This window comes from Pristiophorus japonicus, chromosome 28 (assembly GCF_044704955.1).
Source record: "Pristiophorus japonicus isolate sPriJap1 chromosome 28, sPriJap1.hap1, whole genome shotgun sequence".
NCBI classification, from domain to species: Eukaryota; Metazoa; Chordata; class Chondrichthyes; family Pristiophoridae; genus Pristiophorus; species Pristiophorus japonicus.
In genome coordinates this window covers 17323762-17337938 of record NC_092004.1, presented here as the reverse complement: position 1 = coordinate 17337938, position 14177 = coordinate 17323762, and the positions used below count along the sequence as shown (strand labels likewise).

The 14177-nt window shown below is 48.8% G+C and overlaps 1 protein-coding gene across 1 annotated transcript; it reads left to right on the top strand.

Moving 5' to 3' along the window:
• Positions 1–1024: 1024 nt before the first annotated feature.
• Positions 1025–4020, top strand: LOC139239585 (gastrula zinc finger protein XlCGF57.1-like). Its single transcript, XM_070868364.1, has 3 exons — positions 1025–1054; positions 1877–2266; positions 3319–4020. The coding sequence occupies exons 1-3, from the start codon at positions 1025–1027 to the stop codon at positions 4018–4020; spliced, it is 1122 nt and encodes a 373-aa protein (XP_070724465.1).
• The last annotated feature ends 10157 nt before the right edge of the window (positions 4021–14177 follow it).

Sequence of the window (14177 nt, the reverse complement as noted above, 5' to 3'; positions counted from 1 at the left end):
AGGCTTGCCCAATCTATGTGCATATTAAAGTCACCTATTATAACTGCTGCACATTTATTGCATGCAGCCCTAATTTCCTGTTTGATGCCCTCCCCAACATCACTACAACTGTTTGGTGGTCTGTACACAACACCCACTAACGTTTTTCGCCCTTTGGTGTTCTGCAGCTCTACCCATATAGATTCCACATCATCCAAGCTAATGTCCTTCCTAACTATTGCATTAATCTCCTCTTTAACCAGCAATGCTACCCCACCTCCTTTTCCTTTATTCTATCCATCCTGAATCTTGAATTCCCAGCCCTGATCATCCTGGAGCCACGTCTCTGTAATCCCAATCAAATCATATCTGTTCACATCTATTTCCACAGTTAATTCATCCACCTTATTACGCATACTCCTTGCATTAAGACACAAAGCCTTCAGGCTTGTTTTTTTAACACCCTTTGTCCTTTTAGAATTGTGCTGTACAGTGGCCCCTCGGTCCCTTCTTCCAAGTCGTTAATATAGATTGTAAATAGTTGGGTTCCCAGCACTGATGCCTGCGGCACCCCACTCATTACTGATTGCCAACCCGAGAATGAACCATTTACCCAGACTCTCTGTTGTATGTTAGTTAGCCAATCCTCTATCCATCCTAATATATTACCTCCAGCCCCGTGAACTTTTATCTTGTGCAGTAACCTTTTATGTGGCACCTTGTCAAATACCTTCTGGAAGTCCAAATATACCACACCCACTTTATCCACCCTGGCCCATGATGTGAAGTGGAACATAATTCATCGAAAGCACCTCTGACAGTATTCAGGAGAAATTGACCGACCAAATGTGAAAAATGAATTCCTGAATGTTTGGTATTGTACAAGTTAAAAATAGAAAGAATGCATTTCTTCCAAATGTCCAGGCCTGGTCTGAATGATGGATTAGTGATTTTGAGATGAGATAAAATTATAACTTTCGCGTACTATTTAAAAATGGACTGATATTTGAGGACAAAAATATTTCATTTCAGAATTATTTTCAACATGGTAAAAGCAGAGAAGAAGTTTGATGACGTATGCCATTGCCTAATAGAGAACTGATTTAGTTTGCTGCTATTGCTTATTTTCTCCTAATTTTTTAAAGTTTTGATTTGCTGTGTATTTCCACCTGTTTTGAATAACACCAAAAATGAAAATAATCATTGCATTTAGGATAAGTGGAAGGCCATTTGGGACTGAGATGAGGAGAAACTTCTTCACTCAGAGTGTTGTTAACCTGTGGAATTCCCTGCCGCAGAGAGTTGTTGAGGCCAGTTCACTGGATATATTCAAGAGGGAGTTAGATATGGCTCTTACGGTTAAGGGGATCAAGAGGTATGGAGAGAAAGCAGGAAAGGGGTTTTGAAGGAATGATCAGCCATGATTTTGAATGGCGGTGCAGGCTCGAAGGGCCGAATGGCCTACACCTGCTCCTATTTTTCTATGTTTCTATGTTCGTTACATGCTCAAAGAATTCTAGCAAATTTGTCAAACTTAACTTCCCCTTCATAAATCCATGCTGACTCTGCCTGACCGAATTATGTTTTTCCAAATGTCCTGCTAATGTTTCTTTAAGAATGAACTCGTCAACATTTTCCCAACCACAGATGTTAGGCTAACTGGTCTATAGTTTGCCGCTTTTTGTCTGCCTCCTTTTTAACAGAGCGTGGCTCTCAGTCCCCGGGCAACAGCGAGTGTGGCTCTCAGTCCCCGGGCAACACCGAGTGTGGCTCTCAGTCCCCGGGCAACAGTGATTGCAGCTCTCGGGCCCCGGGCAACACCGAGTGGGGCTCTCAGTCCCCGGGCAACAGCGAGTGTGGCTCTCTGTCCCCGGGCAACACCGAGCGCGGCTCTCAGTCCCTGGGCAACACCGAGTGCGGTTCTCAGTCCCCGGGCAACACCGAGCGCGGCTCTCGGGCCCCGGGCAATAACGAGCGCAGCTCTCGGTCCCCGGGCAACACCGAGTGCGGCTGTCCGTCTCCGGGCAACACCGAGTGCGGCTGTCCGTCCCGGGACAACACCGAGTGTGGCTCTCAGACCACGGGCAACACCGGGCGCGGCTCTCGGGCCCCGGGCAACACCGAGCGCAGCTCTCAGTCCACCGGCAACACCGAGGGCGGCTCTCGGCCCCCGGGCAACACCGAGTGCGGCTCTAAGTCCCCGGTCTACACTGAGCGCGGCTCTCGGGCACCGGGCAACACCGAGTGTGGCTCTCAGTCCCCGGGCAACATCGAGTGCGGCTCTCGGGCCCCGGGCAACACCGAGTGTGGATCTCAGTCCCCGGGCAACATCGAGTGCGGCTCTCGGGCCCCGGGCAACACCGAGTGCGGCTCTCAGTCCCCGGGCAACACCGAGTGCGTCTCTCAGTCCCCGGGTAACACCGAGTGCGGCTCTCAGTCCCCGGGCAACACCGAGTGCGGCTCTCAGTCCCCGGGCAACACCGAGTGCGGTTCTCAGGCCCTGAGTCAGAGCCACCGGGCCCAGCACCAGCAACCCCCGGGGGCAGCACCTCCCCCACACCAGGAATACAACAACTTACATTTATACAGCAGGCCCAGCAATTCCCAGCCGCTCTGTATCAGGCTGGGCGCTGGATGTGGAAGTCACTCACTGGCCTCCTGTGTGGGTCTGTTTGTTGCATCAATTTGAGCTGGATGGAGACGGGGGAGAAGCTGCTGGGTTTCACCCCCAGTACTTCTGGGCCCAGTGGGAACAACAATTTACCATGTGGGCCTGTCGAGGGAGGTGGGTTCCATTCCCTGAAGGACAGCAGTGACCCAGATGTTTTATTACGACAATCCGGCAGCTTTCATGGTCACTTTTTTCTAGTGCCGGCCCCACACATGAACAGACTCATTAAGCTCAATTTCACAACCTGCCTTTGTGTTATTGTGAGCTCTCTCTCACACTCCCTTTTCCTGTTTGAAATTTACTTTGCAGGGTGTTAAAAGGGGAGGATTTGTAGACTGGAAGCTGAAACCAAACATCACCTCAAGATCTGACAGTCACTCGCTACATCGGGACTGGAATATCATCAGCTTTTGACCATGGAAGCAGAACGCACCATTCACAGTGGGGAGAAACGGTACACGTGCTCTGTGTGTGGACAAGGCTTCAGCCGATCATCCAAACTGGAGAGACACAAGTGCAGTCACACTGGCGAGAAACCGTGTAAATGTGGGGACTGTGGGAAACGATTGAACTACCCGTCCCAGATGGAAATACATCGGCGAGTTCACACTGGGGAGAGACTGTTCACCAGCTCCGACTGTGGGAAGGGATTCACTCAGTTATCCAACCTGGAGAGACTCAAGTGCAGTCACACTGGGGAGAGACCATTCACCTGCTCTGACTGTGGGAAGGGATTCACTACATCATCCGACCTGCTGAGACACCAGCGAGTTCACACTGGGGAGAGGCCATTCACCTGCTCCGACTGTGTGAAGGGATTGACTACATCATCCCATCTTCTGAGACACCAGCGAGTTCACACTGGGGAGAGGCCGTTCAGCTGCTCTGAATGTGGGAAGGTATTCACTCAGTTATCCCACATGCTGACACACCAGCGAGTTCACACTGGGGAGAGGCCGTTCAGCTGCTCTGAATGTGGGAAGGTATTCACTCAGTTATCCCACCTGCTGACACACCAGCGAGTTCACACTGGGGAGAGGCCGTTCAGCTACTCTGAATGTGGGAAGGGATTCACTAATTTATCCCACCTGCTGACACACCAGCGTGTTCACGCTGGGGAGAGGCCCTTCACCTGTTCTGAATGTGGGAAGGGAGTCACTACATCATCCAAACTGCTGACACACCAGCGAGTTCACACTGGGGAGAGGCCGTTAAGCTGCTCTGAATGTGGGAAGGGATTCACTACATCATCCTACCTTGTGACACACCAGCGCGTTCACACTGGGGAGAGGCCGTTCACCTGCTCTGAGTGTGACAAGGGATTCTCTATGTCAGGCAACCTCCTGAGACATCAGCGAGTTCACAAGTGACTGCACGGGTTGGATTCTGCTGTTATTCACATCCCGGAATGAATCGTGTTCATTCTGACAGTTGGGATTTATAACTCCTGTAACACTGATGGTAATAACTCCTGAAATCGACGGGAGTTTAATATTTGGGATATAGACACATAAATTAGTGTTGCTTTCAACACATTGCTGTGGCTTTTTGTCTTTCTCACCTGAGTGTTGAGCATCACCTGGCTGGAGCTGAGAAAGGACATTCTGTGGGGAGGATCTTTAAGGGGGAACAGAACTTCAGCCTGGACACTGACCTTCAGGGCCACACAGAGATCACCTCATTCTTCTGAACTCCAATAGTTTAGTCCAACCTACTCAAACATAAGTCAATCCCCTCATCTCTGGAATCAACTCTGGAATCTTCAGCAGACATGAGCAAGGACCTGAGGCTAATTAAATGACACATATTTCATTACAGACAAGGTTACACTGGGAGAAAGTTTCAGTTATAACATAATAAATAGGAGCCGGAGTAGGTCATTTGAACCCTCAGGCCTGCTCCGCCATTCAGTAAGATCATGGCTGATCTGATCATGGACTCAGTTCCAATTCCCTGCCCGCTCCCCATAACCCTTTACTCACTTATCGCTCAAAGATCTGTCTATTTCCGCCTTAAATATATTCAAAGACCCAGCCTCCACAGCTCTCCTGGGCAGAGAATTCCACAGATTTACAACCCTCAGAGAAGAAATTCCTCGTCTCAGTTTTAATTGGGTGGCCGCTTATTCTAAGACTATGTTCCCTAATTTTAGTTTCCCGTTTTACTGGACTATATCCTCTCTGCATCCACCTTGTCAAGCCCCCTCATTATCTTACATTTCGAAAAATCACCTCTCATTCTTCTGAACTCCAATGTGTTTAGGCCCAACTTACTGAAGCTATCTTCATAAGTAAATCCCCTCATCTCCGGAATCAACCGAGTGAACCTTCTCTGAACTGCCTCCCATGCAAGTATATCCTTCCTTAAATACGGAGACCAAAATACGGAGTCCATTACATGCAAAATGCGAATTAAGCCAGCAGCACACTGGCACCTTAACAGTGTCTCATTGGCTAACAGGCTTTTCTTAAATAGATTTGCTGAGTGGATATAAATTTAACCAGGTTTGCAGTCATGATGCTCTATTCACATATTGAGAGTAGAAGAGATGCTGTGGGACACATGCTAAGTCCAGTAGCTGAAAGTGATTAACAGACTGGGTTTTGTGTTTACTGATCCCAGGCGTGTTACCAATACCAGCACAATCGAAGCCCATGTAATAACAGGGACAGTGGCAGCATGGATATGAAAGTGGCTAAGTGATACAGAGAGAGTAGTGGTGAACGGTTGTTTTTCAGACTGGGGGAAGTGGTGTTCCCCAGGGGTCGGTACTGGCGCCACTGCTTTTTATAATCTATATTAATGACCTAGACTTGGATGTGCAGGGCACAATTTGTAAATCTACAGCTCACACAAACCATGGACGTACAGTGAACAGTGAGGAGGTAGTGATAGACTTCAGAAAGTCAGACAGACTGGTGGAATGGGCAGACATGTGGCAGATGAAACTTAACATATAAAAGTTTAAAAGTGATACATTTTGGGAGGAAGAAAGAGGAGAGGAAATATAAAGTAAAGGGTACAATTTAAAGGGGTGTGTAAACAGAGAAACCCAGGAGTATGTGTGCACCAATCTCTGAAGGTGGCAGCACAGGTTGACAAAGTGTTTACAAAGATTTACGTGATCCTAGGCTTCATGAATAGAGGTATAGAGTACAGAAGTGTGAATATTATGTTGAACCTGCATAAAACTCTGGTTCGGTCTCAACTGGAGTATTGTGTGCAGTTTTGTGTTATCGTCATCATAGGCAGTCCCTCCGATCGAGGAATACATGCTTCCACTCTAAAAATGAGTCCTTAGGTGGCCGAACAGTCCAATACGAAGCCACAGTCCATGTCACAGGTGGGACAGATAGTCTTTGAGGGAATGGGTGGGTGGGACAGGTTTGCCGCACGCTCTTTCTGATGCCTGCGGTCGATTTCTGCATGCACTCGATGATAAAACTCGAGGTGCTCAGCGCCCTCCCAGATGCTCTTCCTCCACTTAGGGCGATCTTTCGTCAGGGGCTCCCAAGTGGGGATGTTGCACTTTATCAGGGAGGCTTTGACGGTGTTCTTGTAACGTTTCCTCTGCCACACCTTTGGCTCATTTGCTGTGAAGGAGTTCTGAGTAGAGTGCTTGCTTTGGGAGTCTCGTGTCTGGCATGCGAACAATGTGGCCTGCCCAGCGGAGCTGATCAAATGTGGTCAGTGCTTCAATGCTGCGGATGTTGGCCTGGCCTGGTACATGGTCCATGTCTCTGAGCTACACAGGAGGATGAGTATTACTACAGCCCTAAAAACCATAAGCTTCGTGGTAGATTTGAGGGCATGTTCTTCAACCACTCTTTTCCTCAAGAGGCCGAAAGCTGCACTGGAGGCGGTGTTGAATCTTGTCGTCAATGTCTGCTCTTGTTGATAAGAGGTTTCAGAGCTTTGAAAAATGGTCCACATTGTCCAGGGCCGCGCCATGGATTTTGTTGACTGCGAGGCGGGGTGTGGGTGGAGGGAGTGCTGTGCAGCGAGGACAGGTGGGTGGAGGACCTTTGTCTTATAGATGTTTAGTCTAAGGCCTATGCTTTGGTGCGCCTCAGTAAATACGTCAACTATGACTTGAAGTTCAGCCTCTTTCTGTTCGCAGACACAGCTATTGTCCGTGTGTGGTAGCTCACGACAGAGATTGGGGTGGTCTTGGACCGAGCCTAGAAACGACGAAGGTTGAACAGGTTCCCACTGGTTCTATAGTTTAGTTCCTCTCCAGCGGGGAGCTTGTTGACTGAACTGGAGCAATTCTGGCTACCACATTTTAGTAAGTATACGAAGGCCTTTTGAGAGCGTGCAGAAAAGATTTGCAAGAATGATTCCAGGGATGAGGGACTTCAGTTACGTGGATAGTCTGGAGAAGTTGGGATTGTTCTCAGAACAGAGAAGATTGAGAGGAGATTTGACAGAGGTGTTCAAAATCATGAGAGATCTGGACAGAGCAGCTAGAGTAGGTTGAGTAGAAGCTCTTGCAGATAACCGGCATGGGCTCGACGGGCCAAATGGCCTCCTTCCATGTTGTAACCAGTCTCTGATTCTATGATGATGAAAAATGTGTTGCCCCGGATGCTCCATCTGCCAGGCACTGGGACCCAGTTGGGAACAGAGACCCTGAAGCCCCGCCCACTCTCTGTTCCTGAACCAAGATGGCCGCGCATGCACCCTGATCCCGCCACATGCAAGAAAGCGGCCCGTGACCCAGCTCACCCGGGCCTGTTTCCACGGGGCCTCTGGGCTCGAATTCGGGGCATGAGATTTATTCCGTATCTAATCAGTGCTGTACCTGCCCTGCGATTGTTCGGCGGACAGTGTAGAGGAAACGTTTTAATACATAAGAAAAACGACGGACAGATACAGACCTTCTGATCCATTAAGCCTGTCCCAAAAAATTGCGATATATCAAAGCGTATACACTCCACACCACCCGAATCCATGTGATCTCCTGAGAGAGGCAAAAATACAGATTTAAAAAAAAAACTAGGACAATTTTGGAAAATAAAATCTGGGAAATTTAGCTCCGACCCATCCATGCGATGGAAACTAGTCCAGGAGATCACTCTGGCCATTAAATTACCTTCTGTAAGTGTTAATCTCTGCGGCAGCCAGAAACAAATGCAGCCTTTACTTGAAGGAATTCAGTGAGTTTGCATCCACCACATGAGAGGGCAGCTTGTTCCAGAGGTCAACTGTTCTCTGGGAAAAGAACCACCTCCTGATGTCTAACCTAGATCTACCCTTGTACAACTGAAATGTGTGCCGCCTGGTCCTGCCTAAGCTACTTAATTGAAATAAACCTTCATTATCTTATAAACCGCAATCATATCGCTCCAAGTCTACACTGCTCTCAGGTAAGAGTCCCAACTCTTTAAACCTACCTTGGTAACGAAGATGCTTTAGACTTGGAATTAGTCGAGTGACCCTTTCCACAACCACAATATCACCCACCATGTGAGGAGACCAAAACTGGACACAGTATTCCAAGTGCTGCCTGAATAATGTCTTGTATAAGGACAAAACAGTACTCCTCGTCTCATACTCAATTGTCCTATGGATACACCCCAACATCCTATTTGCTCTAACTGTCGCTACACCGCATTCCTCGTGTACCTTTAAGGATGTATTCACTAGAATGCCCAAATCTCTTTCTATCTCCACCATCTTTAATGCCTTTCCCTGGAGGGTGTTTGAATGTTGAGAATTTGCCCTGCCCACATACATAACACCGAACTTATCTAAGTTATACATCATTTTCCAGTCATGAGGCCAGTGTCCCAACACATGAAGATCTGCCTGAATCAGACGAGAATCTTCTACAGTTCGAGCACTCGCTCAGATCTTGGTATCATTTCAAAATTGTGCCTCGACACCAAAATCCAGATCATTAATAAAAATAGTAAAATGGAATGGTCCCAACACTGATCCCTGCAGGACACCACTGGTGACCGGTACCAAACAGATCCAAATCCATCTATAACTGCTCTTTACCTGCATCCTGCCAGCCAGTTCTGTATCCAGCTCAATATATTTCACTAATACCAGAGGCTCCGATTTAAAGAGAAGTCTCTTGTGATGTACCTTGTCAAAAGGTTTTTGGAAATTTAAGTAGATAATGTCTACTGGGCTTTCCTCATCCACAAACTTTGTAACTTCTTCAAAAAATACAATTAGAGTTGTGAGACGAACTCTGTATTATGGGTTGTGGAGTTCCTAATATGTCCCTCCTGATCCAAGTATTCATATATTGCATCCTCTATGATTCTTTCAAGCATCTTACCTGTTACTGATGTTAAACTGATGGGCCTCTGCTTACCCGGGTCTGCCTTGTCACATTTGTATTAAAATGGGGACTTCATTAACCTCCTTACAATCTGTAGGAACTATTTCAGAGTGAGCTATTAAACCTATGGGGCTCGCACAACACAAGTCCCATCGCCCAGAGGACCCTCACACGGCATATGTCCCATCTCCCGGAGGACCCTCACACAGCACATGTCCCATCTCCCAGAGGACCTTCACACAGCACATGTCCAATCTCCCGGAGGACCCTCACGCAGCACATTTCCCATCTCCCGGAGGGGCTTACACAGTACATGTCCCATCTCCCGGAGGACCCTCACACAACACAAGTCCCATCGTCCAGAGGACCCTCACACAGCACATGTCCCATCTCCCAGAGGACCGTCACACAGCACATGTCCCATCTCCTGAAGGGGCTCACACAGCACATGTCCCATCTCCCGGAGCACCCCACACAGCACATGTCCCAACTCCCGGAGGACCGTCACACAGCACATGTCCCATCTCCCGGAGCACCCCACACAGCACATGTCCCAACTCCCGGAGGACCCTCACACAGCACATGTCCCATCTCCCGGAGGACGCTCACACAGCACATGTCCCATCTCCCGGAGGACCCTCACACAGCACATGTCCCATCTCCCGGACGACCCTCACACAGCACATGTCCCATCTCCCAGAGGACCCTCACACAGCACATGTCCCATCTCCCGGAGCACCCTCACACAGTACATGTCCCATCTCCCGGAGGACCCTCACACAGCACATGACCCATCTCCCAGAGGGGCTCACACAGCAAATGTCCCATCTCCCGGAGTGGCTCACACAGCACATGTCCCATCTCCCGGAGGGGCTCACACAGCACATGTCCCATCTCCCGGAGGGGCTCACAGAGCACAATTCCCATCTCCCGGAGGACCCTCACACAGCACATTTCCCATCTCCCGGAGGACCCTTACACAGCACATGTCCCATCTCCCGGAGGAGCTCACACAACACATGTCCCATCTCCCGGAGTGGCTCAAACAGCACATGTCCCATCTCCCGGAGGGGCTCACACAGCACATGTCCCATCTCCCGGATACCCTCACACAGCACATGTCCCATCTCACGGAGGGGCTCACACAGCACGTGTCCTATCTCCCGGAGGACCCTCACACAGCACATGTCGCATCTCCCGGAGGACCCTCACACACAACATGTCCCATCTCCCGGAGGAGCTCACACAGCACATGTCCCATCTCCCGGAGGTCCCTCACACAGCACATGTCCCATCTCCCGGAGGGGCTCACACAGCACATGTCACATCTCACAGAGGACCCTCACACAGCACATGTCCCATCTCCCGGAGGACCCTCACACACCACATGTCCCATCTCACAGAGGACCCTCACACAGCACATGTCCCATCTCCCGGAGCACCCTCACACACCACATGTCCCATCTCCCGGAGGACCCTCAAACAGCACATGTCCCATCTCCCGGAGGACCCTCACACAGCACATATCCCATCTCCCTGAGGGCCCTCACACAGCACATGTCCCATCTCCCGGAGGACTCTCACACAGCACATGTCCCATCCCACAGAGGACCCTCACACAGCACATGTCCCATCTCCCTGAGGACCCTCACACACCACATGTCCCATCTCCCGGAGGACCCTCAAACAGCACATGTCCCATCTCCCGGAGGACCAGCGGGCGGATATCCTCCTGCCCAGCTGCTCTATCTCTTTTTGAGTTCTGAATGTTTTCTAAAACAATATGTTTATCGATGTTTATATTACTGATAAAACTAGTATTATTAGTAAATTCTAATATTTGAGCATGATGTTAAAGGGTGAAGACTGATGCAAAGCACTCACTAATATTTCCGACATACTCTGTGAGTCCTGTGTAATCTGTCCTTGAACACACTTCAGTGGCCCAATCCAGACTTTGATAGTTCTCGGACTCAGCATATAACTGAAAAAGCTCTGCCCATGACCGCCAGTTGTCTACAATCCTTTTATTCCCAGAGACTTTTTGCTCATCAAATAACAGCCTTCGTTTTCTTTAGTTCTTCCTTGTATTCACCCTATTTATTTAAGTGTTAAATTTATTTAATGTATGGAAACTTTTCTGTTTACATCTTTGTGCAGAGCCAGTCGCCCACCTTGGCTTTTTCTTACCACATTTCTATCTTTTGATTTTGACTACGTTTGTTTGCCACGTTTTTAAACTTGTTCGTAAAACCTTTCCATTTATATCCAACATCGGTCACATCACCACCGAGGAGGGTTGACCAATTTACCTGTTAAAAGTCCTCTGCCAGTTTGGAGAAGTTTGCCCTGAAATGCGGTCCGTGTCGCAGGTTATCAGTCCCTTTGCTTCTCCCGGCCAATCGGGGACGGTATAATGTGATCAGTGTTTCCCAGATGTTCCCCACACGGAGGCCTGATCTGAGGTCAGGCTCACTACTAAACATCAAATCCAATCTCTGGTTTTCCCCAGTTACTGCATTAACATGTTGTGTCAGGAAACAGTGCTGTGTATTGTCACTCAATCTTTCAGCTGCACTGCCCCGCAGCAGGTAAATCCCCGTGGCCCTGAATGTCAGACCAATGACAATGATCTTCCCTCAGCTCCATTCTCTCTCTGTCCCCACACACACAGTGCCTGAGCTCTCAGGCTGACTGTTCCCAGCACCTTCTCTCTTTATTCTCTCACATTGCAGCATTCCCGTTGCTGGGATCAGGGGCTGTGTGGGCGGGGCCCTGACCTCACACATGGTGGGTGGTCCCTCTCCAGATGTGGCGGATACTCAGACAGGAATTGAGAGCGAATTGGATCTTCATTGTTGTCTCTCCGGACACAGAGTGAGCCCCAGACAGTTGGAGGGAGCAACCCCTTGTTAATCAGTGTCATTAAAGCTGGCCAACGCTCCAGGGAAGTTGCTGAGTTGTCTGAGCTGCATCTATTGTCTGTCAGCTCTCTCTCTGTCTGAGGTGTAACTGAGAGAAAGCAAAACACGAGGGATAGTCCGACAGGTGGAGGCTGGGCGGGTGTGTCCTGGATGGGCTTTAATCAGGAATATAAAGGAATGGGCAGTGATTGTAGATAGCAGAGAAAGCATGCTGGCCTTCATAGCCAGAGGATTTGAGTATAGGAGCAGGAAGGTCTCACTGCTATTGTACAGGGCCTTGGTGAGACCACACCTGGAGTATTGTGTGCAGTTTTATTCTCCTAATCTGAGGAAGGACATTCTTGCTATGAGGGAGTGCAGCGAAGGTTCACCAGACTGAGTCCGGGGATGGCAGGATTGACATATGAGGAAAGACTGGATCGGCGAGGCTTATACTCACTGGAATTTAGAAGAATGAGAGGCGATCTCATAGAAACATATAAAATTCTGACAGGAATGGAGAGGTTAGATGCAGGAAGAATGTTCCCGATGTTGGGGAAGTCCAGAACAAGGGGATATAGTCTTAGGATATGGGGTAAGCCAATTAGGACCGAGAGGAAGAGAAACTTCTTCACTCAGAGAATTGTGAACCTGTGGAATTATCTGCCACAGAAAGTTGTTGAGGCCAGTTCATTGGATATATTCAAAAGGGAGTTAGATGTGGCCCTTTGGGCGAAAGGGATCAAGTGATATGGAGAGAAGGCAAAGGTGGGGTTTGTATCTTTAATATTTAACCTACTCCTGGAAAATGCATGGCCGGTATATGAGGAGTCTCTAACCGCAGAATACGGAATTATTTTTACTTCAATGTTTTGTTTCAACCAATAATTACAAAGTAGGTTAACATCGCACTCTATTTCACACCAATAATATTGTTCTCATTTTCTGTCTCGATTAGATGTCCCAGTGAATGTAGGAGTGCTTGAGAAAGGTCCACAGCAGTAATTAACAGGGATTGTAGACTGAGGAACAACACCAGGTGAACCAGGCCAGGATTGTGAGAGCACCAAACAGAGAAAACTATTGATTCAAAGACCTTCCATACATCGATCGGGGCGAAAGGTACGAGAGCGTCCCATTGATTCAGATACAACCTGGTCCTGAGGATGGACTGGGGAGAAAGGTCAGAGAGAGTCCCATTGACTCAGATACACACTGGTCCTGGGGATAGACTGGGGAGAAAGATCAGAGAGAGTCCCATTGACTCAGATACATACTGGTCCAGGGGGACTGGGGAGAAAGGTCAGAGAGAGTCCCATTGACTCAGATACACACTGGTGCTGGGAGTCTGGGGAGAAAAATCAGAGAGAGTCCCATTGACTCAGATACACACTGGTCCTGGGGATAGACTGGGGAGAAAGGTCAGAGAGTACATTGACTCAGATACACACTGGTCCTGGGGGTCTGGGGAGAAAGATCAGAGAGAGTCCCTTTGACTCAGATACACACTGTCCTGGGGGTCTGGGGAGAAAGGTGAGAGAGAGTCTCATTGATTCAGATACACACTGGTCCTGGAGGTCTGGTGAGAAAGGTCACAGTGAGTCCCATTGAATCAGATACACACTGGTACTGGGGGACTGGGGAGAAAGGTCAGAGAGAGTCCCATTGACTCAGATACACACTGGTCCTGGGGGACGGGGGAGAAAGTTCAGAGATAGTCCCATTGACTCAGATACACACTGGTCCTGGGGGACTGGGGAGAAAGGTCAGAGAGAGTCCCATTGACTCAGATACACACTGGTCCTGGGGGACTGGGGAGAAAGTTCAGAGAGAGTCCCATTGACTCAGATACACACTGGTCCTGGGGATAGACTGGGGAGAAAGATCAGAGAGAGTCCCATTGACTCAGATACACACTGGTCCTGTGGGTCTGGGGAGAAAGGTCAGAGAGAGTCCCATTGACTCAGTTACATACTGATCCTGGGGGACTGGGGAGAAAGGTCAGAGGGAGTCCCAATCCACGTGACTTTATCAATATTTATTAAATTTTCTGTCTCGCATAATTAGAACTCGGGTAAATGATGGAGTGATAGAAAAAGGTCTACAGCTGGAAGTGAACAGGGGTTGCAGACTGAGGAACAACAGCAGGTGAACCATCTATTGCTGAAAACCTTATCTCTGCCTTTGCTACCTCTAGACTTGAATATTCCATCATTCTCCTGGCCGGTGTCCCTTCTTACAACCCCCCCCCCTCGTAAACTTGCACTCTTCCAAAACCATGTTGTTCATTTCCTAACTCGTCACAAATTAATGCCAGAGAATAACT